We start from the raw sequence: 26,912 nt of genomic DNA, 5'->3' as shown, positions 1-26,912 counted from the left end.
ATCTGCCTATATGGGCCTCCCAAAGTGCTGGGGTTACAGGTGTGAGCCACCATGCCTGCCCCTAGCCCCTGCATTTTAACTTTTTTATTTTATTCCATTTTATTTTACAATATTTATTACTATATTTAAGGGTCATTTAAGATTTTTAATCTTCTTTTGATCTTATGGCATGTTATGGTGGAAATTACATGGCACAATGGTGATTTGATTGTGAGATTCCTGAGGGCTGCACTAAGCTTCACTAAGATCCTATTTATTCTGACTTGACCCACAGTTCTGGCTTATCTGGTTTCCCTGCCTACTTCAGCTAAGACGTAGCAGATTAGAAAGCAGTTAAGGGCATATTTTGACAAAAAACAATACTGGAGAGAGAAACTAAAAGCAAACAAAACACTGAACTGGTATAGCATTGCGAAGTCATTTCAGTACAGGACGAAACTGCTAACAACTTTATACAGCAGAACGCACCGGCCATATTAACAGCACAGTACAGAAATTAATGTACATAATGACCTTGATTCCTCAAAAAAGGTTATGTTAAGTACACTCCGAATCTTAAGAGAGGGCTATATACTTCTTATAGGCTATACACTAATAATATGAAGACACATTTAAATGGTCACAATAATTTAGCTGTTCAGGGGATAATGTCAGTTAGATGAACAATTCAGTTAAACCTCTAACGATAGCATACAAATGCTAAGCAGATAAATCTCAAAAATCCCATTATAATTATGTAGTACAGATAATTAACATTTATGAGGCTGATTTGGGGAGAGAGGGGGGAAACCTAAGTTATACACTAAAATTCTTCCCCCTCCCTGAACACGCCATAAGGCGTTTCACCCTTTAAAAATGTATTCCCGTCACTAGTATTAGTTGCCTTTCTCCTTCTAATACCAAAATGAAAAAGAAGAAAAGTATCTTAATAATTTTCCCCACTGTCACGCTAACCCCTGCATCCAGAGGCCACTAACACAGCTGGTCTAAGTCTATTCCCTTCTTACAAAATAGCGCTTTCAAACCGATTGTTAATCTCAGAGAGAAGGGTTGTGCCTAAGACTTACGGCTGAATAAAAGCAGCACATAAATTAGTGGTTATGTGTAATCCATCTTCTTAGTTTAAAGGCAGAAACAACTATAACCTAAAACTCTACAAGATTTAGAAAGCAAAGAGCCCTTTACATTTTGTTCTTATAACAACAACAGAAATCTAACGCAGGTACACATATGAATCAGAAAACGTCATTCTCCAAGTCTTTATAACCAAAGGGAAAATAAAATACCATTACCCTGTCAAGAGCTCCGTAAACTTATTTTAAACATCATATAATGGATTTATCTGACTTGCTCATACTAAGTTTATTCCAGTAATAGCAGTGACTTGCAATGATCTAGAGAAAGCGGGTCAAAAGGCACATGGTATACGTCCTAAAAAAGGGTGGGGGGCGGATGTCAAGAAAGATCTAATCTTAAATATCTTACTTGGAAGAGTCGACTCCCTGCTCACACCACCCCTGATGGCTTCCCCCGAGTCGTTTCTTAAAGAGAAAAAAAGACAGGGATCCGGGCCCTTCGGGGCGGTGGGAGAAGTCCCCACTGCACCCTGAACCCTTCGGGAGGGAACTTGGCACTGACGGCCAGGCACCTGACCAGGTGCAGCAGAAAACGCCGGGTCCGGGGGGCTGCTCTCGGAGGCTGCCGCCCGGCCCTGTCTACACCCCTCCGAGCCCTCCTAGGGTGGGCGCAGCCCGGCCCCAGCCTCCCTCCGCCCCGAGCCGCCGCCCAGCCGAAGGCCGTTTCCCGCGGGTCCCAGAGGAAGGCCCGGCCCGCCAGGCACCTTTGATGACGCGGTCGGTGGTGGAGAGGTGGAAGCGCCTCCCGGACATGGTCCCCTCGGCCTCCTCCAGGCTCCAGGAGCCCGCCGGACGTGCGCCTACGCCGCGGCCGCCGCCTTCTCCTCGGGCAGCCTCAGCTGCCCGAAGCCGTCAGCCAGCCGTGCCCGGCCCCGGCTCCTCAGCGGTGTCCGAGCACCAGAAGGGCGCGGCCGCCGCAGCGCGGGCCTCCGACGCCACTGACAGGACGCGGGCCCACCGGCCGCTCTCTTGGGAGGCGCCAGCGGCTAAGGCGGGGAACACCGCTTCGGCAGCGACCGCGACCGCTGCTAAGGGTGGCGACCGGGGCGGCAGCGGCTGCTCGCGGCCCGGGCCCTCGTGCGCGCAAGCGCGCCCCCGAGCGCCGCTCTCACAACTTCCCAGCGGCCCCGCTGTCCTAGCGGACCCGGCCGGGCCTCCCGCCCCGAGCGCCGCCCTCCCCACCCTTCCGCCTTCCCGGGAGGCCGTAGAGCTCGGCGCACGCGCTGCTCTCGGCTCCTCCGGCTCCGGGTCCCTGCTGCTAACCGCCCATTTTCGCTTCTTCTCAGCCAGCCCTCCCCGCAGCCGGCCCCTTCTCTCCTGCCAGCCCCTACCCGGGCCCGGAACATCTGAAACCCGCCCGCGTGGCCCGCGCGACCCGCGCGGGAGGCCGGCCCGGCCATCTTGCGACCCGGCCCTGCGGCCTCGCAGCCGCTCCGCGCCGCCTCCTGGGACCGCCTCGCCGAGAACCCCTGACCTCCCAGTCCTCGCCCACAGGCGACCACCCTCCTCACCTCTGGGTCTCCCACCCGCTTTGTCTCAAGGAGTGTGATCAGTCCGGCCGCGCTCCTTCAGTTTTTGTGGATCATTCAGCAAACGCACACATTTAAACCCCCTCGCTTCATCTTTCCCGCTTGTTGAGTGCAGTTAGTACAGTGAGAAGGACATTCGTGTCCATCCTAGTTCCAGTCCAGTAGCTAGGGCGGTGGAGGATTGGGGGAGCTCCGTTTCTGAGCAAGGCTCTGCTCCCTCCTCACTTTCCACATCGAAGAGAAGGGAGATCTCTGCTCCTGGGACCCCCGGGCCGGACCTCCTCGGCCACAAGAACTGACCTCTTCCTATGCCCTGTGTGTCACCTGCCCAGCTAGAAGCCCCCTTTTTCTTCCCCCTGACACAGTACCTGCCTCCCCGGCCCAGGCTCACTGTGGAACCCCATGGGCAAGTCCGTAGAAACTTAACAGTCTGTTCATCTCGAGGTTGAAAACTAACCTTTATCTGTCCTTAAAACTGTAAGCCTAGAACAGAAACAGGCTCCAACTGTCCTCTCACTGAGTAACTGGCAAAGTCAAAAGGATTTTGACTTTTAGCAATGCAAATGAAATATTGAAACTGATGTCCAATAAAACATATGCAAGTTACAGGCAAAACCAGTCTTAACAATTACCGCAGTGACCAATAAGTAGTTACATGTAGCTATGTAAATTTAAATTAATCCCGTTCCTCTAGGGGACTAGCCACATTTCAAGTGTTCAAGAGCTACATGCGGCTACCTTATTGGACATCCAGAAAATTCTACTGGACAGCTGCTAGGTAAAAGATTATAGGATTAAGCGTAAATCTCCAATAATATGGATTTATGTATAGGCGGTCTGGGGATATATAGTGGAATCAGACCCTGAATTATCCCTTGGAATTTTGACCATAGCTCTTTGATGGTAACCGCAGGAGGCAAAAGGACTTTAGGAGCCGACTAGAATTTGGTTTTCGTTTTCATGATCCTTGAGTCTTCCACCCAAGAGAATTGTTCAGATATCCTGGGGAAACTCTTCATTTAAGAAGTAACCAGAACTCCACGCCTATCAAATCATACCCCTGGGTCAGAGGCTAAAATTCATCTGGAAGAACCTCAACAGGATAGCTAAAAATAAAAAGTTTAAGAAAACATTGCGGGCCGGCAAAAAAGAAAAAAAAAGACCGGGTGGGGTGGCTCACGCCTGTAATCCCAGCACTTTGGGAGGCCGAGGTGGGTGGATCACGAGGTCAGGAGATCGAGGCCATCCTGGCTAACACGGTGCAACCCCGTCTCTACTAAAAATACAAAAAATTAGCCGGGCGTGGTGGCAGGTGCCTGTAGTCCTAGCTACTTGGAAGACTAAGGCAGGAGAATGGCGTGAACCCGGGAGGCGGAGCTTGCAGTGAGCCGAGATCGCGCCACTGCACCACTCCAGCCTGGTCGATAGAGCGAGACTCCGTCTCAAAAAAAAAATAAAATAAAGAAAGAAAGAAGGAAAGAAAGAAAAAACATTGCGGGCCGGGCAAGGTGGCTCACGCCTGTAATCCCAGCACTTTGGGAGGCCAAGGCAGGCGGATCACCTGAAGTCAGGGGTTTGAAAACAGCCTGGCCAACGTGGTGAAACCCCGTCTCTACTAAAAATACAAAAATTAGCCTAGCGTGGTGGCACATGCCTGTAATCCCAGCTACTCGAGAGGCTGAGGGAGGAGAATCGCTTGAATCCGGGAGGCGGAGGTTCCAGTGAGCCAAGATTACGCCCCGGCACTCCAGCCTGGGTGACAGAGCGAGACTGTCTCCAAAAAGAAAAAGAAAAAGAAAACGTTGCAGGCCGGGCACAGTGGCTGATGCCTGTAATCCCAGCACTTTGGAAGGCTGAGGTGGGCGAATCACCTGAGGTCACGAGTTTGAGACCAGCCTGGCCAACGTGGCAAAAACTCATCTCTGCTAAAAATACAAAAATTAGCTGGGCGTGGTGGTGGGCGCCTGTAGTCCCAGCTACTCGGGACGCTGAGGCAGGAGAATCGCTCGAACCCGGGAGGCGGAGGTTGCAGAGAGCCAAGATGGTGCCACCGCATTCCAGCCTGGGCACAGAGACAGACTCCATCTATCTCAAACACAAAACCAAAAAACCCCACAAATACTAACTCGTTCAATCCTCACACCAACCCCATTTATATGATTATCCCCATTTTACAGATAAGGAAACTGAGGCACAGAGATGTGAAGAAACTTGCCCAAAGTCACACAGCTGGTAGGAGGCTTAGTGAACACCATCATCGTCAAGAGACGTGCAGTACCTGAACTTTTTCTATAGCACCACGAACTTTTTCTATAGCACCACGTGGAATATGCGGCATGAGTCCTCAAGCATGGTATACATGAATTTACAGAATCCAGATGTCATTCTGTAGCTTGGCTTTAGCAAAGTAATTGTGAACAACTTGCAGCCCTGTCCCTTCGTGTCCCCACCCCCACTTTTTTTTTTTTTTTTTTTTTTTTGAGACGGAGTCTCGCTCTGTCACCAGGCTGGAGAGCAGTGGCGTGATCTCAGCTCACTGCAAACTCCACCTCCTGGGTTCAAGTGATTCTTCTTCCTCAGCCTCCCGAGTAGCTGGGACTACAGTCGCATGCCACCACACCCAGCTAATTTTTTTGTATTTTTAGTAGAGATGGGGTTTCACCATATTGGCCAGGGTGGTCTCGATTTCCTGACCTCGTGATCTGCCCGCCTCGGCCTTCCCCACCCCTTTCTAAGGAGATTCACTCAGTAGCTCTGCCTTTCTCCAAGTTCCTTGCTGGTCCTCTGTTTCAATAGCTGCTTAGTCTTCCAGCAACAGCCAGTGACACCCAACAGACCTTGATACCATCACTTCCAGCTGTGGGCATGGGTAAGTTCCTTCACTTCTCAGGCCTTGCTTTCCTCTTTTGTAATGTGGGGATGATAATATTAATAGGCCCTCCCTGTAGCAGAGGCGGGGATGCCCTGCCCAGATCCCCTTCACCATGAGGGATAACCATCTTCTGGTTGCTGCTGTTTTTGTTTTTGTTTTTGTTTTAAGAGAGAGATGAGGTCTTGCTCTGTTGCCCAGGCTGGAGTGAAGTGGTGCCATCATAGCTCACTGAAGCCTTGAACTGCTGGGCTCAAGTGATCCTCCTGCGTCGGCCTCTCAAAGTACTGGGATTATAGGCATGAGCTACCGTACTCTGCCTGTTTCTTGAGGGCTGGTGGCTGACAGTTCATTGCTGCCCCTTCTCCAGAGAATTGCCTTAGGTTGAATGGGCGCCCCTTCCCCTAAGGAGTTATGACCATCCCTCCCCCAGTCCTAGGGGCAATGGCTATCAGGGCCTCCAGGTCAGACTAAGTTTGCCTCAAGGTAAGAATATCTTTGTGGTACAACTCAGGCTCCAGAGCTTGCTGTGAGAACAGACTGAACTATAGGAACACATTAAATGAGGTTCATTTTATTTGGATGTTATGAGATGGCCCCAACTTGAGATCTAAATACAGTAGTCGGTTAATTTTTCCATTACTATTATTGAATAATACATCCCTTCCCATTGGTTTGCAATGTTTTCTTTTCTTTTTCTTTTCTTTTTTTTTTTTTCTTTTAATTGAGACAGAGTCTCACTCTGTCGCCCAGGCTGCCCAGGCTGGAGTGCAGTGGCACAATCTAGGTTCACTGCAACCTCCGCCTCCCCGGTTCAAGCAATTCTCCCTGCCTCAGCCTCCCGATAGCTGGGATTGCAGCCCTGCTCCTAATAGTTCTCCTCACTTTCTATCTCTGTGTTTGGAAGAGGGCGTTAGATCCATGGATTTCTCCGGGAGGAAACCAGGTTGGAAAGGCTTTGATCTGTATAAGCTGAGACCACCAGAAACCTTCACCCATCGCATTCGTGCTTTCCCATCCTAGTAGAGGTTTCAGAAGACTTTGGGTTGTTTGGGGCAGACACAGGGAACGTGTCTTGCTCTCTGCGGGAATCCATCTCAACTGATTCTGTAATAGAATCAGCTATTCTCAGGGCATAAAGGCTGGGAGTGAATAGGGGCTAACCCTCCGCTGCATCAGCTTCTTAACTGGTCCCTGAGTCTTTGGTCTTGACCTCTTATCTTCATCCATTGTCCACATTGACCCCAGAATCAACTTTTTTTTTTTTTTTTTTTTGAGATAAGGTCTCACTCTGTCCCCCAGGCTGGAGTGTCCCCCAGGCTGGAGTGGCATGATTACAGCTCACTGCAGCCTCAACCTCCCAGGCTCAAGCAATCCTTCCACCTTAGCCTCCTGAGTAGCTGTGACTGCAGGTGTACACCACCACACTCAGCTAATTTTTTAAATTTTTTGTAGAGACTCGGTCTTGCAATGTTGCCCAGGCTGGGCTCCAACTCCTGGCCTCAAGCAATGCTCCTGCCTCAGCCCCCCAAAGTACTGGGATTACAGGTGTGAGCCACCATACCTGGCCCAGAGTCAACTTTGTACAGAAAATCTGACTATTGACTCTGCTCCTCATCTCCCTTCAGTGGCTCCCTGGCGCCCTTGGGATCGAGTTTGAACCCTTTAACCTGGCCCAACAGTTCCTTCCCAGCCTGACCCTGACTCACCTCTACAGCTTCTCTCTGTCCGTAGCCCCATGAGACCTTTCAGGCCGGCCACTTGAAACCATTTGCTATGTTTTTTCAGGGCTGCAGCCCTCTAAGGAAGGATGGGATGTGAAGAGCAAGGAGGAAGGTAGGTGTCCTAGGTTGGGCAAAGCTGTAGAGGCATGGGGTTGGAATATAGTGGATATGTTCAGGGCTCCGCTCCTTTGGATATTTGATCCTTATATCCTGGAAACACCCTTCCTTCTCTACTTCGACTCACAAGTTCAGCCATGGCCTTAAGATCCAGCCCTGTTATACTCACCTCTCTGAAGCCTTTCTTAATCCATCCAGGTAGAGGTAAAGCCTTCCTCTGTGGACCAAGAGCGTTTTGTAAACAGATCAACCACCTAATGCATGGAGGATATTATTTATTCACACGTGGCTGTTTTCCCCACCTAGACTATTAAGGCAGAGACTATATCCAGTTTCTTCTTTTTAAAAAATTGTATTTATTTATGTATTTTGAGACAGGATCTTCTCTGTTGCCCAGGCTAGACTGCAGTGGCACTGTCATAGCTCACTGCAGCCTCCAACTCCTGGCCTCTAGCAATCCTCCCACTTCAGCCTCCTGAGTAGCTGGGACTACAGACACACACCACTAGGCCCAGCTAATTTTTTAATTTCTTTTTTGCAGAGATGGGGCCTTGCTATGTTGCCCAGGCTGTCTGGAACTCCTGGCCTCAAGTAGTCCTCCCACATCGGCCTGCCTCCTAAAGTGCTGGGATTTACAGGCATGAGCCACTGCACCCAGCCTATATTTCCAGTTTCTAGCACGGCCCATTTATATTGTGGTTGCTCAGTAGGTGTTTGTGGATATAATGAATCACTAATCACCTCCATTTCTTATATGTAATAATTTAGTATGCCTCAGTAGATAAAGTTTGATTCAAAAGATAACTGGCCAATTGGAGTATCTAAGAGGCCAAAGACCAAGGATTCATATGGACCAACATTATTATATTACAGGTGAGGGAAATGAGTCCAGAGGCATCAAGTCACTTACCCACTGTCACACAGGTAGTTCAAAGTACAACTTGAACCCAACTCTGCTCTCAGAATTTTTTAAATGCTTTAAATATATATATTTAAAAGTAACACATGCCCATGGTTTAACAAAATTAAAGGCTGGGCATGATGCTCATGCCTGTAATCCCAGCACTTTGGGAAGCCGAGGTGGGTGGATCACCTGAGGTCAGGAGTTCGAGGCCAGCCTGGCCAACATGGTGAGACCACCATCTCTGCTAAAAATACAAAAAATTAGCCAGGCGTGATGGCGCATGCCTGTAGTCCCAGCTACTCAGGAGGCTGGGGCAGGAGAATTGCTTGAACCCAGGAGGCGGAGGTTGCAGTGAGCCGAGATTGCACCACTGCACTCCACCCTGGGTGAGTAAGACTCAGTATCAAAAAAAAAAAAAAAAAAAAAAAAGAAAAAAATTAAATACTGCAAAAGTATGTAGAAGAAAAGTAAATTCTCACTTATTTCCCTGCCCTCAGTTTCCTTCTTTTTTTTTCTTTTAATGCTTCACAAATGTGTGTGTCATCCTTGCACAGGAGCCATGGTAATCTTCTCTGTATCATTCCTATTTTAGTATGTGTGCTGTGGAAAAGAGCACCCAGCTTCCCTCCTATAAGCAGTTCAGTATTTTTTTTTAGATGTTAATTGTAAAATTCCATAGAATGGAATACTATTCAGCTAATAAAAGAGAAATAATTACTGCTGCAGGCAACAACATGAATGAACCTCTAAAATACATTACGCTGAGCAAAAGAAGCAAGCCACAAAATGATATCTACTATATGATTTCATCCGTATAGGAAAAATGGTTACATGAAATATGATTGAATGGAACATCATGCAGTTAGGAAATACCATATTTTAAATTAGAAAAATATTTAATGACATGAGAAAAGCCTCAGGAGATACTGAAAAGTGAAAAAGCTAAAATATAACCATATATATACAGTATTGTCACCATTTTTATTAACAAACATGGCTGGCTCAGTTACTCGGGAGGCTTAGACAGGAGAATCGCTTCAACCCAAGAGGCAGAGGTTGCAGTGAGCTGAGATGGCACCATTGCACTCCAGCCTGGGCAACAGAGCGAAACTCCATCTAAAAAAACAAAAACAAAAACATAAACATGGCCGAGTGCAGTGGCTCACGCCTGTAATCTCAGCACTTTGGAGGCCAAGGCGGGAAGATCACTTGAGCTCAGGAGGTTGAGACCAGCTTGGGCAATATGGTGAAACCCCGTCTCTATAAAAAATACAGAAAAATTAGCTAGGTGTGGTGGCATGCGCCTGTGGTCCCAGCTACTTGGGAGGCTGAGATGGGAGGATTGCTTGGGAGGCTGAGGTGGGCGGTCTCTGAGGTCGAGGCTGCAGTGAGCCAAGATCGCATCACTGCATTCCAGCCTTGGTGACAGAGTGAGACCCTGTCTCAAAAAAAAAAAAAAAAAAAAAGCATAAAATAAAAGTCTTAAGCCAGGCATAGTGGTATTCACCTGTAGTCCCAGCTGCTTGGGAGGCTGAGGCAGGAGGATCTATTGAGCCTAGGAGTTTGAGGTCATATTACACTATTTTCTTGCCTGTGAATAGCCACTGCACTCCAGCTTGGACAACATAGCAAGACTGCATTTCTTTAAAAATGAAAGACCTCAAGAAAATTTTAATATACTCATTCAACAAGTATGAATTAGGTGTGGACTGTGTGCCAGGCACTGTGTTAAGGGTATGGAAACGAACCAAAACTGCCATAATTCATACCATCACTGAGCGTAATCTATCAAGGAAAAAAATGTGAACAGTAGCCATCACTTGGTGGTGTAATAAAAAAAAATTTCTTTATCTTTCCAATTTTCTGTGGTGAGAAAGTATTGCTTTATAAATAGGTGAAAATAAGGCCAGGTGCAGAGGCTCATGACTGTAATCCCAGCACTTTGGGAGGCTGAGGCACAAGGATCGCTTGAGCCCAGGAGTTCCAGACCGGCCTGGGCAATGACATAGGGAGACCCCATCTTTACCAAAAATTTTTTAAAAAAATTAGCCAGGTGGCCGAGCACGATGGTTAATGCCTATAATCCCAGCACTTTGGGAGGCTGAGGTGGGTGGATCACCTGAGGTCAGGAGTTTGAGACCAACCTGTCCAACATGGTAAAACCCATCTCTACAAAAAAAAAAAAACAAAACAGCCGGGTGTTGTGGCGGGTGCCTGTAATCCCAGCTACTTGGGAGGCTGAGACAGGAGAATCGCTTGAACCTGGGAGCCGGAGGTTGCAGTGAGCTGAGATCATGCCATTGCACTCCAGTGTGGGCAACAAGAGCGGGACTCCATCTCAAAAAAAAAAAAAAAAATTAGCCGGGCACGGTGGTGAACACCTGTGGTCCCAGCTACTGGGGAGGCCGAGGTAGGAGGGTCACTTGGACCCAGGGAGTTGAGGCTGAAGTGAACCATGATCACACCACCACACTACAGCCTGGGTGGCAGAGCAAGACCCTGTTCTAAAAGAAAGAGAGAAAAAGAGAGAGAGAGAGAGAGAAAGGAAGGAGGGAGAAGAGAGAGAGAAGGGAGGGAAGGAGCAGAGAGAAAGAGAGACAGAGTGAAAGAAAAAGAAAGAAGGAAGCACTTTTCTTCTTCACCTATTTATTTATATGTTTATTTATTGAGACAGGGTCTTGCTCTGTCGCCCAAGCTGGAGTGCAATGGCATGATCATAGCTCACTGCAGCCTCTATCTCCCTGGGCCCAAGTGATCCTCTAACCTCAGCCTCCCAAGTAGCTGGGACCACAGGCATGCCACTGCCATGTCCAGCTATTTTTTTCTTCTTTTAGAGATGGGGGGTCTTCCTATGTTGCCCACTCTGGTCTGGAACTCCTGGACTAAAGCGATCCTCCCACCTTGGCCTCACAAAGTGTTGGCATTAGAGGCATGAGGCACCGTGCCGGCTGCTCTTTTATTTAATGGCCTAGTTCCAATAGAGTTAAACATTCATTGCTTTCTCAATGTCTTTTCTGATTAAAACAAAAACAAACAAAACATCTAGAGCCACTCCATGAACATTTAAAAAGAAGAAAGCTCTAATTGAGCTCCCTTCCCAAACAATTGTTTTCCATAACAAATTAGGTTTAAGTTCATTGCTTGTGTGGTGGTGTTTTTAGACATTAACAATTCTCAGCAATCATTGGAGAGCCCAATTTCATTCAGCTGGTGGATCTCTCCACCTGGCCAGATGTCCACTTGGTGAATTTTGTATCCCCCCACTTTTTTTTATTTTCTGCATTGGTCAGTCAGAAGACATAAATATTTGAAATACCCAAGATTCATGTTTAACTATCATTTCTACACATTTCTTCAAATCTGGGTTTCCTTCTTACAGGGCTTGTGAGCTTTGGTGTATTTCCTCATGAAACTCCCCAAGCGCTTCCTAAACCTTGATTAATGACCAGCTCCTCTGAGACATAATTATGAACACTTTTAATTTAACAAAAGCACAGGGAATCCTTGTTTCCACTGTTGTGTGAAAGTAACCTGGTGTCAGTTTCTATTTATATGAAGCCATTAAATGTTAAACTTCTGTGTTAAATGCAGGTAAGAGAACTGTAGAATATTTTAAAAACCAGAGTAAAATGAGCATTTCTAAAATAGCTACACAAAACAAAAGGTATGTTATAATGTATAATCTGCAATTTTATATGAAAAGCGCTATATAGGCCAGGCACGGTGGCTCACGCCTGTAATCCCAGCACTTTGGGAGGCTGAGGCAGGTGGATCATGAGGTCAGGCGATCCAGACTATCCTGGCTAACACAGTGAAACCCTGTCTCTACTAAAAATACAAAAAATTAGCCAGGTGTGGTGGCACGCGCCTGTAGTCCCAGCTACTCAGGAGGCTGAGGCAGGAGAATTGTTTGAACCCAGGAGGCAGAGGTTGCAATGAGCTGAGATCATGCCACTGCACTCCAGCCTGGGCAACAGAGCGAGACTCCATCAAAAAAAAAAAAAAAAAAAAGGAATTGGGAGTCCCAGACCGGCTGCGGCAGCTCGCCCCTATAATCCCAGCACTTTGAGAGGCCGAGATGGGCGGATTACTTGAGGCCAGGAGTTAAAGACCAGCCTGGCCAACATGGTAAAACCTTGTTTAGCCGGGCGCGGTGGCTCACGCCTGTAATCCCAGCACTTTGGGAGGCCGAGGCGGGCGGATCACGAGGTCAGGAGATCGAGACCATCCTGGCTAACACGGTGAAACCCCGTCTCTACTAAAAATACAAAAAATTAGCCGGGCGTGGTAGCGGGCGCCTGTAGTCCCAGCTACTCGGGAGGCTGAGGCAGGAGAATGGCGTGAACCCGGGAGGCGGAGCTTGCAGTGAGCCGAGATCGCGCCACTGCACTCCAGCCTGGGCGACAGAGCGAGACTCCGTCTCAAAAAAAAAAAAAAAAAAAAAAAAAAAAAAACCGTGTTTAAAAACACGATTAGCTGGGCGTGATGGCACAGGCTTGTAATCCCAACTACACAGGAGGCTGAAACAAGAGAATGGCTTAAACCCAGGAGGTGGAGTTTGCAGCGAGCCGAGATCACACCACTGCACTCCAGCCTGGACGACAGAGCAAGACCCTGTCTCCAAAAAGAAAAAAAAAAAAAAAAAAATTGGGAGCCCCAAAGCTGCCGTCACTTCCTGCTTGTGACTGTTGTTGTTTGCATCATTGCAGAACAGGAGAAAATGGTGGCAACCACTACATAACACAGTTGGTGGTTCCACAGGTAAGATACCAAGGTAAACAGCACTGGCATTCAAGTTGCTTGGACCAAAAATTTAGAATCAGGGACGCCTTTCCACACACTGTATCCTGTCAACTTCCTCCCCCTACCGTCTATTTTCCTATACAGCAGATCTTTCTAAACTTAAAGCATAAAACTGATTTGTCATTCCTCTGGTTAAAACCCTCTTGTGGTCTAAGGGCGATGGCCCATGCCTGTAATCCCAGCACTCTGGGAGGCTGAGGCAGCAGGATTACTTGAGCCCAGGACTTGGAGACCAGACTGGGCAACTTAGTGAGACCCGGTCTCTTAAAAAAAAAATTAAATTAGCCAGGCTGGTTGAGGTGGGAGGATCTCTTGAGTCCAGGAGTTTGAAGCTGCAGTGACCTCTGACCCCATCTCTAAAACAAACAAACAAAAACAAATGTCTTCTCCTTTCCCGAAGTGGTCTGACTCCTGTCAACTTTGAGCTCCCACCAACCGTCTTCCCTCATGTCTGCTGCAGTCCAGACAGACTGGCCTTGTTTCTGCTGTTTACACATACTGGCCTCAAATAGATGAAGCTTATTTCTGTCTCAGCACTTCTTGCGTTGGCCGGCCCTTTGGCTTAGAACATTCTTCTACAGTCACAAAGCTCAACTCAAATGTCATCTGGTTAGAGCCCTTTCCTGATCACCTCTATCCCTGTCTGCCCATTCCCTACCTCACTCCCCTGTGTTAATTTATCTGTAGCACTTGGTTTTTGTTTATTTCCCCTCACTCCTTAAGGGAAGGATCTTTCACTGCTATGTCATGCCAAGCTTGGCAGAGTTGGAGCTCAACAATTTGTTGAATGAATGGATTTCATCTTACTCTTGTCTGCAGCAGAAGTTTTTCACCTGGGGCACAGGGGCTTCAGGAGATCATTCCCTTCTCGTCTACCTCCCGTCCCCATGCTGCTCCCAATTATAAATGAAATTAAAGGTTGGAGTATATTTACACATGCTATGAGTGTGTATGAGCAATCATGTATTTTTCAGATTCTCAAAGGAATCCAAAGAACAAAATGTTAATTACTACTAGTACAGAGCTTTAATTTATAAAACATTTTGCATATTTACTTCTCATTATACTTATACCTACCTTATAAGGTAGGCAGTATAAAATTATAATTTCTACTTCATAAAAATATTGAGGTGCAGAGAGGTTAAACATGTTAGAGATCACACAGATAGTCAATGATGGAATTGACATGAATCCATTCTTATGGATGCAAAATCCTGTGTTCTTTTTTTGTTTGTTTGTTTTTGAGACGGAGTCTGGCTCTGTCGCCCAGGCTGGAGTGCAGTGGTGAGATCTTGGCTCACTGCAAGCTCTGCCTCCCGGGTTCACGCCATTCTTCTGCCTCAGCCTCCCGAGTAGCTGGGATCACAGGTGCCCGCCACCACGCCCAGCCAATTTTTTATATTTTTAGTAGAGACGGGGTTTCACCGTGTTAGCCAGGATGGTCTCGATCTCCTGACCTTGCGATCCACCCGCCTCGGCCTCCCAAAGTGCTAGGATTACAGGCGTGAGCCACCACGCCTGGCCATTCTGTGTTCTTTTTCAAGACAAAGACACAATGCAGAACTCTGGGGAAGTAGGTTTGCATTGGTTCTTACCTTCGTTTGCTCAAAAATTACCAAACATCAACACTTTTCCAAGGATTCTCCCATTTAAACTAGTTTACAAGGCTGCTTTAAGTTTTTCAGTGAAAAAACAAAATCATCAGTTAGATCAAGGCAGTCTTCCATGCAGTCAGCCTCCATTTCAAACAAAATGTTAAAAGAACACATGAACTGGCCTGGCGCAGTGGCTCATGCCTGTAATCCCAGCACTTTGGGAGGCCAAGCTGGGCGGATCACAAGGTCAAGAGATCGAGACCAGCCTGGCCAACATGGTGAAACCCTGTCTCTACCAAAAATACAAAAATTAGGTGGGTGTGGTGGCATGCGCCTGTAATCCCAGCTACTCAGGAGGGTGAGGCAGGAGAATCGCTTGAACCCGGGAGGCAGAGGTTGCAGTGAGCTGAGATCGTATCATGGCACTACAGCCTGGGCAATGGAGTGAGACTCAGTCACAAAAAAAAAAAAAAAAAAAAAAAAGAACATATGAACCGAGGAACAAAATTTTTTCTACTAAGCTAAGTTGAGCATTATTAGAAAAACAGATTTGTGGGAATATACCTTAAAGCCAGATAAAGATGATATTGAGATCTCTGTTTAGATTTTTATTTTATTTTATTTTTGAGACAGAGTTTCGCTCTTGTTGCCCAGGCTGCAGTGCAATGGCGCAATTTCAGCTCACTGCAACCTTCGCCTCCTGGGTTCAAGTGATTCTCCTGCCTCAGCCTCTCAAGTAACTGGGATTACAGGCATGCACCACCACACCCAGCTAATTTTGTATTTTTCGTAGACAGGGGTTTCCCCATGTTGGTCAGGCTGGTCTTGAACTCCTGACCTCAGGTGATCCACCCGCCTCAGCCTCCCAGAGCGTTAGGATTATAGGCGTGAGCCACCGCACCAGGCCAGATTTTTATTTTTTATAGAGACAGGTCTCACTGTTGCCCGGGCTGGTCTCAAATACTGGCCTCAAGCAATCCTCCTGTCTCAATCTCCCAATGCACTGGGATTGCAGGTGTGAGCCACCACACCCAGTCTGTTTAGATTTTACCGCCCTTTTAGTTAGACTATTTCACTGAATCATGTATACTGAAAAATCAGTATGATCCCTTTGTTTAAATCAGCTTTCCCAGAAAAGAAAAATGTAAATTCCATCTCTCTCTCCTGTTCTCTTGATTTTCAAGAGGGGGAAAGAATCCTACAATATTTGCAGAATCACTAAATGCTTAAATTGTGTGAATTTGGCAGTGTAAGATATTTCACTTCAAGGGCCACATCTATAGAATACAACCAGACAATGGCTTCAAAAGAGCTTGTTTTTATAAACTTCAAGAAGTTATAGAGAAGATGCCACTTGAAAGAATCGCCTATTCTGGGAGGATACTCAAGATCAAAGAGTTTTTTTTTTTTTTCCTTACTAGCATTTATAATTAAAGACCTAATCCTTTATTTTAAGCAAGAAAATGATTCCCTTTATTGAATGAGTTGTTTTCCTTCTTAAAACCCAAAGGTTGACATCAAATTTTGGGGTGAATGTCCTATTAATTAGCTTGGGTCATTCTTTGATTTTGATGCATTTAAAATGTTAGCCAAACGCAGGAAGACAAACCCTATTTTTTCTTTTCGAGATGGAGTTTCGCTCTTGTTCTCTTGTTGCCCAGGCTGGAGTGCAATGGCGTGATCTCAGCTCACCGCAACCTCTGCCTCCTGGGTTCAAACGATTCTCCTGCCTCAGCCTCCCGAGTAGCTGGGATTACAGGGTGTGCCACCACACCCGGCTAATTTTGTATTTTTGGTAGAGACAGGGTTTCTCCATGTTGGCCAGGCTGGTCTCGAACTCCCGACCTCAGGTGATCCACCCACCTGTCTTGGCCTCCCAAAGTGCTGGGATTACAGGCATGAGCCACTGCACCCGGCCCCGACAAACCATATTTTAAGAGAGCACATTGATCGTGGTGGCTCATGCTTGTAATCCTAGCACTTTGGGAGGCCATAGTGGGTGGATCACCTGAGGTCAGGAATTCAAGACCAGCCTGGCCAACATGGCGAAAACCCCATCTCTACTAAAAACACAAAAATTAGCTGTGCATGGCGGCACATACCTGAAATCCCAGCTACTTCGGAGGCTGAGGCAAGAGAATTGCTTGAACCTGGGAGGCGGAGGTTGCAGTGAGCTGAGATCACACCACTGCACTCCAGCCTGGGCAACAGAGTGAGACTCCATCTCAAAAAAAAAAAAAAAAAAAAGAGAGAGCATATCATTTAGAATTACTTCATCAAAAAAAACTCCTTGTTCAGGAGCCTCCTCTGGGAGATTCCTGATGGCTTTGTGTCACACGAATGGATTTGTGAAAACCTGTGTGGATTATTGCCTGAGTTTATTCTTAGGGAACCTCAGTGTTCCACAGATCTATAAGTAAACCGGTTGTAGAAAAACATCTAGAGAGTCCGGGTGCAATGGCTCATGCCTGTCATCCCAGCACTTTCGGAGGCCTAGTCAGGAGGATTGCTTGAGCCCTGGAGTTCGAGACCAGCCCGGGCAACTTAACGAGACCTCCTTTCCACTAAAAATCAAAATTAGCCAGGTGTGGTGGCGCATGCCTGTACCCCCAGCTAATTGGGAGCTGAGGTGGGAGAATCACTTGAGCCCAGGAGATTGAGGCTGCAGCGAGCCATGATCGAGAAACTGCACTCTAGCCTGAGTGACAGAGCAAGACCCTGTCTCAAAATAAAATAAAATAAAATAAAAACAAGCCGGGCGCGGTGGCTCACGCCTGTAATCCCAGCACTTTGGGAGGCCAGGGTGGGCGGATCACCTGAGGTCGGGAGTTCGAGACCAACCTGACCCACATGGAGAAACCTCATCTCTACTAAAAATACAAAATTGGCCAGGCTTGGTGGCTCATGCCTATAATCCCAGCTACTTGGTAAGGCTGAGACAGGAGAATCGCTTGAATCTGGGAGGTGGAGGTTGCGGTGAGCTGAGATCGCACCATTGTGCTCCAGGCTGGGCAACAAGAGCAAAACTCTGCTCAAAAAAAAAAAAAAAAAAAAAAAAAAAAAAAAACAAAAAAAAAACCATCTAGAGCCTAGTAGAAGAACTTCTTGGCTTATGATTGCCAGGGTCAGAACACTTTGGGATTATTCCTTAACCATAATTGACGCTACCATCTTGGAATCTGACCCACTGCTGGATCAAGGATTGCTGTTACAAAGGATACTCCATTAACTCCCTTCCTTCATTAAAAAACAAAAACAAAAACAAAAAACTCCTGAAAAGACATCTGGCAAGAATAGACATCTGCTGAAAAGAAATACAACTGTTTTTTGGCTGGCAGTTCTAAGCATACTTAGCTGAAGGCTGATAAAGGACCTGTGGATCGCTCCCAACCACTGATTTTTTTTCCACTATTAAAAAAAAAAAAAAAAAAAGTCAGCCGAAAGCCACCAATCACGAATGCAATGTTTTCCCACGCATCAAAAACACTACGTCCACATTTAGTGTGTTTGCTATTTCTTGAAGTGGGTTTTGCCCAAATCTGATCCAAGCATCACTGAATGGTAAAGTGCACAGAAGGAAGAAAGTAGGAGAGAACACTCATAGCATTTTTTGAATTTCAGTTATTTCACCTTCCACCAAAAATGTCCTAGATGGCTTAGCTGATTAAGAGTATTACAAAGAGATGGCTAAGGTCAAGGTTTTAATCTACTTAATGGCCTGTTTACTTTGCTTAGCTCTGTTCCACGTGGGCCACAAGTACACCTCTCTCAAACTTACATTTCTAAATTAAGGTGGACCGAGTAGTAAAGCATAAGCGAAACCATCACTGATGACTGGAAGACACAACAGGAACTGCTCGCCATGGAAAGGGAGCATCTCCACCAACACAGAACTTAAAAGACATTTCATTTAGTCTTTTTTTTTTTTTTTTTTTTTTTTGAGACGGAGTCTCACTCTGTTGCCCAGGTTGGAGTGCAGTAGCACTATCTTGGCTCACTGCAACCTCTGCCTCCCGGGTTCAAGTGATTCTCCTGCGTCAGCCTCTTGAGTAACTGGGATTACAGGGGCACACCACCATGCCCGGCTAAATTTTGTATTTTTAGTAGAGATAGGGTTTCACACCATGTTGGCCAGGCTGGCCTCAAACTCCTGACATCAAGTGATCCACCTGCCTTGGCCTCCCAAAGTGCTGGGATTACAGGCGTGAGTCATTGCACCTGGCTCATTTAGTTTTTTCATTCATTCTTTCCATATGGCCAGTGCTGACATCACAGAAAGAAACCAGATACGGCCTCCACCCAGAAGGAATTTGGTATGCAAAGAACAGCAATTACAATGCAAGTCCTGTAACTGAGGTATGCAGAGACAGACTCCTGGAAAGGCAGGAGGGACTGTAGGCAGAAAAGGACGTCGAGGTGTCAGGAGCTGAAGGGCAGTGTGAATGTCATTTTGAATAGCAAATGGCGTAGTAGTGAGGTAATGCAAATTAAACGACCAACACGAGCCACTTCATATATTATTCTTGTTTTAACAAAGGAAGGACTAACAGGCATTTGAAAATCTTTAATGGAGGTAGTCATAAGATTGAACCAACTTTTTTTTTTATCTTACTGGTCATTTCTGTTGTCGAAGAAAAACAGATCCCTGACCCTACAACTAAATTGGAATGGGAATAGCTTTAGCATTTTAAGTCGCATTGACAGAGGACTTTTCCCTGTAAGATATAGAAATGTGGCTTAAACAAACTAAGCAAACGTTACAAGTTTCAAGTTTATGTAAGAGAAAACAGGGTGATAGAAAAGTCTTCTTGGAAACACCACAATTCTTTTATCATGCAACACAGTGAGATCACAGCCTCCGAAAGAGATAAACTAATCGATTTTGGCCAGGCTTGGTGATCTGTGCCTATAATCCCAGCACTTTGGGAGGCCAAGAGTTCAAGGCTAGCTTGGGCAACGTAGCAAGATGTTTCTATAAAAAAAAAAAAATTAAAAAATTAATCAGGCATGGTAGTGCTCGCCTCTAGTCCCAGCTACTCAAAAGGTTAAGGCAGGAAGATTGCTTGAGCCTGGGAGTTCAAGCTCACTCTCTCTCTCTAGATAGATATAAAACTTTATCTGTAGATACAGTTATCTATCTATATAGGAAGATAGATTAGAGAGAGAGAGAAACCAATTAAAGTGAGTATAGGCCAGGCGCAGTGGCTCATGCCTGTAATCCCAGCATTTTGGAAGGCCGAGGCAGGCTGATCACCTGAGGTCAGGAGTTCTGAGACCAGCCTGGCCAACATGGCGCAACCCCATCTCTATTAAAAATTCAAAAATCATGGCCGGTGGCTCACGCCTGTAATCCCAGCACTTTGGGAGGCCGAGGCAGGGGGATCACGAGGTCAGGAGATCGAGACCATCCTGGCTAACACGGTGAAACCCTGTCTCTACTAAAAATACAAAAAATTAGCTGGGCGTGGTGGCGGGCACCTGTAGTCCCAGCTACTCGGGAGGCTGAAGCAGGAGAATGGCGTGAACCCGGGAGGCGGAGTTTGCAGTGAGCCGAGATCGTGCCACTGCACTCCAGCCTGGGCGATAGAGTGAGATTCCGTCTCAAAAAAAAAAAACAAACAAAACAACAACAACAACAAAATTCAAAAATTAGCTGGGCATGGTACTGCATGCCTGTAGTCCAAGCTACTCAGGAAGCTGAGGCATGAGAATCGCTTGAACCCAGGAAGCGGAGGCTGCAGTGAACCGAGATCGTGCCACTGCATTCCAGCCTGGGTGACAGAGTGAGACTGTCTCAAAGAAAGAAAAGAGAAGAGAGTACAAAAGTTTCCTTCTTGGCCTGGCACAATGACTCAAGCCCGTAATCCCAAGACTTTGGGAGGCCAAGGCGGGCAGATCACCTGAGGTCAGGAGTTCGAGACCAGCCTGGACAACATGGCAAAACCCCATCTCTACTAAAAATACAAAATTTAGCCAGGTGTGGTGGCGGGCACCTGTAATCCCAGCCACTCGGGAGGCTGAGGCAGGAGAATCGCTTGAACCCAGGAGGTGGAGGTTGCAGTGAGCCGAGATCGCACCACTGCACTCCAGCCTGGGCGACAAGAGCAAAACTCTGTCTCAATAACAACAACAACAAAAAAACCTTCTAAAATCCCAGTCAAATGTTAAACCAGACCCGGTAAAACAAAACTTTGTACGTCAGTGAGACACCATCGCCACCTTGTGTTCAACAGCCTTCATTACATCCACATTTATTGCAAATGATCACCCGTGGGATTCTCAACAATTACAGAATATAGCTTTATTTATAGAATCTTACAAATAAAACATTTACAGTCCACATAAGTTAATTTTCTTTTCTAATTTCTTCTCATACACCTGAGTTATTTAAAAAAATACTGTGATGGAACTGCAGAACTGTAAAGGGAAATATGAACAATAAAATCCTAACCTCTCTTGCAAAAATCAGACAACTTTGTTTTAAAGTAGATGCCCGGCATATTGCCATCTCTTTGGAAGAGGACTTACTATACTCAGCTCTTACGCTACCCAAACAGAGAAGCCTTCTTTTTAAAACCCAAGGTTAAGGACCAGTGAAGAATAGCTCCAATTTGACACTAGACACAAAATACCTTTGGGGGCAAAGACAGGGGCAAGCTGTGTGCCGGTGGTGAAGTGAGAAGGAGCAGAACCCCTGTCCCTGCCTCACTGTTCCTGCACGTGACATACACTTTCCTTGCTAACTTATTAATAGGAGCTGGTGCATCTGGAAAATGAGGTCGAAGCTGCTAATGACGGGTGAAAAAGTCCTCCCACTGACTCGCTACTCCTTAGACTTCTAATATGTACAAATGCTTGAAACAGCAAATTCAACAACTAAAAATCAAAAGAAATTGCCAATTTTCGACTCATGAGGCAAAGCTGTTGCCACAATCAGTGGCGACTCAAGTCAGACGATGTGAGCGTCTCCGCCCCTCCTAAGCTCCGACTAGGACTGACCTCTGCACCAACTACAGTTTAAAGAGGATTTCCCTTTGAGGCAGCTGTCTATGGAAGGAAATTTCTTAAGGTAATATAGGTGTGCACAAAAAGGGAAAACACCCTATTTCATTTTTCAATTTGTTAAAGATTATAGTTTTGAGCTCCTCTCCTAAACTAGAAATCCACTAACTCTAACTTAGTATTCTACTCCAAGACAAAGGGTATTATGTTTAAGGAATGATAGGATCTATTGGGAATGCTAAAATTATAAATTTAATACATCAATGCGAGTTAGGTTAAAGCAAAATCTTCCAGAGTCTTCAACTTTGAGTTATTTTCTGCTAGCTCCTGAAAGCAGCTTGAGAAAAATAAAACAGAAAAGACAAAGAACCGTTTAAAAACAGCAATAATAATGACAATATAAAAAGTTAGATTCCAACATTCAAGGAATTGGTTCTTTGGTAAAACTGGACCATAATCCCACCAGGAAATCATTTCCGATATTTAATCTAGAATCTCCATCACTGAAATTTTCCCTCTTCAGCGTATTCTCAAATGTATTGAAGCCAACAGGCAAGATAAAAACAAAACTTAAAAAAGTATCACCAGCAGTTTTCCTGCTCACGTTCTTTTCAAGAATATTCCTGGTTTGACAGATGTCTCCCAAGAAGAGAAAACAAAACGGATGCTGCTTGTGATTACTGAGAGTGGACAGTTTTTCTATGTAAGAGAAAAGCTCAGGCATTGGTAGTGAACCAGTACTCCCGTCAGCCATGCACATGAATCATCAGTTTGCAAACATGGCCCCTGGGCTCCAATTGTGGGCACCACTAAGAAAGGCTTCTGGAGAGACAGGCTCCCCAAAGTGGCTAAAGAATCTCACATTATCAATATGATAATAATAAATCAATTCACCTAGTGAACCTGGAGAAGAGCTCCCCTTGAAGCCAGAGCTCGGAGGCAAGGGCTCCACAGTGGCTGAGGCTGGCCTACAGTTTTGCAGACAAGTTATCTCCATCCATTTTCTGGAAAGAGTTAGAGCAATTCATATTCAATTCAATGCAGGATTCGACTTTTTTTGCAAGGAAGCAGTAACCTAGACGGGTCATTTAAAACCCATCTGTAGCATAATAATTAGGCCAACCATTCTGCAAACATCTGCGATGCCCTAAGTGAAGTTTGTGCCCTTACATTTCAGAGACCCCCTATTAGTCATGCTTTGATTTATGGAAGCGGCAAATCCTAAATTTTGCCTGCACTGATTCCATTTCTGATTACCCTTGTCTAAGTAGAGCATAAATGGCGCCCCATTTCTACAAGTCAGCTTGCCACTCTGCAGACGTCTCAACCTGGGGGAGGATGGTTTGTGCAGTCTCCCCTCTAACACAGAGGTCTCAAATGTGCTCAGAATGTGTTTCTAGGAGGCAGCTACAAAGTCTCTTAGAAGATGGCAGTGGGGAAGAGGAGGTCAAAATCACAGCCAAACCAACTGTTTTCTTGCAGACAGCCTGAGCCTCCATTCTGTCAGCGTTAACCTGAAAGAGGAGGTCCAGGCAGCCACACCGCCACGTTAGCTCACTCGGACAGCCATGAAACACCAGGTGCTATTACAAAATCAATACCCAGCATCTCAGTAGGAGCAAGTGAGCATCCTGACAAAACACACAGCAGTGGTTCGACTTCCTCTCCCATTCAGGATGAACCTTGCCTCGCCTCTCACCCTGCTCACGTGTTCTGACTTCAGGGTCTCTTTGAGAGAAGTAATAGGCAATTAAACAGACTTTGAAAAAATGGGAAGGCTTCCTGTCTCCTGTCTCTTCTATTGGCCAGCTGGAGGTCCAAGGTGCCCAGCTAGAGTCATGGGCCCCACACTATGGATTCAACTCTTGATATTTCTAGCCAAGTTATAACCATTGGCTCTATTTTTGCATTGTTGGGTAAAGGATTCAAAACCTTTCAGCACTGGTTCCAAGAGGAGGCCAAGGTAATCAGAGAAAAAAGTCAGGCTTGTCTTGTAAGCTGCATTCAGGTTCCAGAGTCACTGAGAGAAAAGGAGGTGAGGAGAGGGCAAGAGGCACTAGCTAGAGACTGGTTACCAGGGCAGCTTATTCCTAGGATACAGCATTTTACAAACGGCTGACATTTGAATGCAGGAATACAGTCTGTGTCAGTTTTTCATAGAACGGCCTCTTCCGTGGTGCATTGTGGATGGTAAGTCCTCGGGCTGGCGATCGGGCAGCCCAGGGCCCGACTTCCAGTCCCACAGGCTCTTGGCAGGGCCCTACCCAATCTGGATCTGTCCTGAATACATGGTGAGGACCACCATGATGGTGAATCCAGTCAGGAGGCCCAGGTTCTGGATGACAAATGGAATCAAGATGCTGCCCTTCCTTTCATCCTCTTGACAGACCTCATTCATCTCAGGGAACTGGGAAAGAAGCAAGAAACAACACAGCTGCAATTCCTTGCTTCATCTTGTAAGTCCAGGGCAATTCAGTGATGGAGATATAGATCAGGTTGGTTGACAAAGAAAATTATCAGGGCCAGGTGCAGCGGCTCACTAGAGGTCAGGAGTTCGAGACCAGCCTGACCAACATGGTGAAACCCTGTCTCTACTAAAAATATAAAAATTAGCTGGGCGTGGTGGCGCAGGCCTGTAGTCCCAGCTACTTGGGAGGCTGAGGCAGGAGAATTGCTTGAACCCGGAAGGCAAGGCTGCAGTGAATGGAGATCACGCCACTGCACTCCCGCCTGGGCAACAGAGCGAGACTCCATCTCCAAAACAAAACAAAACAAAAAAAGAAAATTAACAATAGCAGGTACCATGTCTTTACAACTGTCTAGGTAAAACAAAGTACTCAACGTGTATGTGGCTCTGGATGAGTTTAGAGGCTGGCTAAAAATAAATGTACTCTGATAAAAAATAAACTTTATATTATAGACTGGTTTTTTTTTTCCCTTTTTTCCACTCTCTCTTGCCCAGGCTCGAGTGCAGTGGTGCGAACATAGCTCACTGCAGCCTCAAACTCCTGGGCTCGAGCAATTGTCCCACTTCAGCCTCCTGAGTAGCTCTACAGGTGCCTGCCACCATGCCTGGCCTTATTGTGGACTTTAAACACTTGAAGAGGTCTTTTTGTTACCAAGATATTATTAACAAGCTAGATGCAGTGGCCCACACCTATAACCCCAGCACTTTGAGAGGCTGAGATGGGAGGATCCCTTGAGGCCACAAGTTCAAGACCAGCCTAGGCAGCATAGAGACCCCATTCTATAAAAATTCAAAAAATTAGCTGGGCATGGTGGCTGGAGCCTGTAGTTCTAGCTGCTTGGGAGACTGAGGGAGGAGGATCACTTAAGCTCTGGAGTTCAAGGTTGCAGTGGCCTATGATCACACACTGCACTCCAGGCTAGGTGAGTGAGGTTCTGTCTAAAAAAAAAAATTAAAGAAAAAGACACACCCAATGCACTGAGATAAAAAAAGAAACAAACCAAAGTATTGCTATTATTGTTTTAGGGGTAGTATGATGTATGATTATGCGTAATTTTCTTTCCTTTCTTCTGTCTCTTATCTATATACAGCCATTCCATAATAATTAATAAAGACCATAGATCAATGATAATCATTTTCTTTAATGACATATGCTAACAAAAACATAAACTTTTCCTCCTTTAAAATCTAATGCCCCCTTAAAAACTGCTGAATGGTAGGTACGCCTTAAACAGACGAACTCTGTGGTGTGTGAAAGAAAGCTAAGGAAGATGTTATTAAAAACAAACTACCGGCCATGTGCGGTGGTTCATGCCTGTAATCTCAGCACTTTGGGATGCCGAGGCGGGTGGATCACCTGAGGCCGGGAGTTCGAGACTAGCCTGGCCAATATGGGGAAACTCCATCTCTACTAAAAATACAAAAATTAGCCAGGCGTGGTGGCGCACGTCTGTAATCCCAGCTACTCAGGAGGCTGAGGCAGGCGAATCACTTGAACCCGGGACGCGGAGGTTGCAGTGAGCTGAGATCATGCCACTGCACTCCAGCCTGGGAGACAGAGTGAGACTCCATCTCAAAAAAAATAAAAATTAAAAAAAACTACCTACCTAACATCCACCCCCTTAGCCGCCCTCTCATCCAGTGAACTGTGGAACACTTACCATATCAGCCAGAGAAATATACAAGAACATTCCTCCAGCCAGCGCAAAAATCCAGTTGGCAGAGAAGTGGCTGCCGGCCAGGATGCCAAAGGCCAGACCCAGGTAGCAGCAGCAGGCAGAAAGGAAGTTGAAGAAGAGAGCCTGTTGGATGCTCATCCCAGCGTTGAGCAGGATGACAAAGTCTCCTACAGCAGGGAGAATGAAAAGGGGAGGGACGAGGAAGGAAGAGTAAGATGGGCATGGTGAATGCACACCTGTCATCCCAGCTACTCAGGAGGCTCAGCTGGGAGGACCGTTTGAGTTCAGGAGTTTGAATCCAGCCTGGCGACAAAGTGAGAGCCAGTCATACAAGGTCGTGGGAGACAGAGGGCACCGATGACATCAGACTACTAAAAGTGTGGGTGAAAAAAATCAAGACAGCCCTAGACTCAAGACAGAAGTGACAAGACAGGCCCTTGAACTTCCTGTTCAGGACCCGTCTCCATTTGCCAAACTGGCCGTATACCCAGCCTAGAGGCTGAAAATCTTTCTCAGGATTTTAAAAATAGATGACCAGCTGGCACTGGCCTCCTCATTTCTGTCTGGATTCATAGTGAAACAGAAGGAACCCCCTTCCTCACAACTACCATGGAAACAAAATCAAGACTGGGAGAAGTTAAGTGTCGAGACTGTGAGAAGTGATTTGCCTGAAGTCACAAGTCAATATATGGCAAAGCCAGAACTTGACCCTAAGTCGTCCCTAAAGCCTCTGGAGTAATTACTAGCTTTTTACACTCTCCCTCTGATCAAACTAAGTCCCTCCTACCCCCTGGTTCATCCAGCTGCCATGCACCTGCCAGGCACCTGAGCCTTTGGAAGATTAACAGGCTAGAAGAGAGAGCCTTTACTGAGTGCTCAGAATAGCACCTGGCACATGGGAAGTCCCTCTCACCCTTTGTTTTCCTTTAATCCTCACTATTATTCTAAAAGGAGGTGCTCTTATTAACCCCACTGTATAGGTGAGAACTGAGCCACTGCATATGGGGCTAAAAGGAAACAAACACCCCTGTAAAAACCCCATCATTTTAAATTATTTATTTAATCGTTAAGAAATGGTGGTTAGGCC

The 26,912-nt window shown here is 46.2% G+C and overlaps 2 protein-coding genes and 1 non-coding gene across 31 annotated transcripts in view; all 3 read right to left on the bottom strand.

Annotated features, from left to right (window-relative positions):
• PPP3CC (protein phosphatase 3 catalytic subunit gamma) overlaps positions 1 to 3,200 on the bottom strand; it is a 101,149-nt gene extending 97,949 nt beyond the window's left edge. For 10 of the 25 annotated variants that reach the window (XR_010159439.1, XR_010159440.1, XR_010159441.1 and 7 more), the window contains exon 1: positions 1,841 to 2,324. Coding sequence is in view for 5 of the 25 variants with exons in the window: in XM_001155813.8 (XP_001155813.3) it covers positions 1,841 to 1,889 (49 nt within the window). In the remaining 20 variants the exon portion in view is untranslated. The other 15 variants (XM_063816945.1, XM_063816937.1, XM_063816935.1 and 12 more) reach the window with 13 other exon arrangements.
• A 5,588-nt stretch (positions 3,201 to 8,788) lies between these two features.
• Positions 8,789 to 8,895, bottom strand: LOC112204234 (U6 spliceosomal RNA). The gene has a single exon (XR_002937812.1). It is a non-coding gene; the product is annotated as a U6 spliceosomal RNA (small nuclear RNA).
• A 12,068-nt stretch (positions 8,896 to 20,963) lies between these two features.
• SLC39A14 (solute carrier family 39 member 14) overlaps positions 20,964 to 26,912 on the bottom strand; it is a 55,268-nt gene continuing 49,319 nt past the window's right edge. For all 5 annotated transcript variants that reach the window (XM_009454978.5, XM_054657305.2, XM_009454981.5 and 2 more), the window contains 2 exons: positions 25,808 to 25,992; positions 20,964 to 24,086 (listed from right to left, as the gene is read on the bottom strand). In XM_009454978.5, the coding sequence (XP_009453253.3) occupies positions 23,940 to 24,086; positions 25,808 to 25,992 (332 nt within the window). In that variant the 3' untranslated portion in view covers positions 20,964 to 23,939. The remainder of the gene's footprint in view (positions 24,087 to 25,807; positions 25,993 to 26,912) is intronic.

Source organism: Pan troglodytes, chromosome 7, assembly GCF_028858775.2.
Source record: "Pan troglodytes isolate AG18354 chromosome 7, NHGRI_mPanTro3-v2.0_pri, whole genome shotgun sequence".
NCBI classification, from domain to species: Eukaryota; Metazoa; Chordata; class Mammalia; order Primates; family Hominidae; genus Pan; species Pan troglodytes.
Note: the sequence above shows the minus strand (reverse complement) of the source record. Positions and strands in the feature narration are given on the sequence as shown.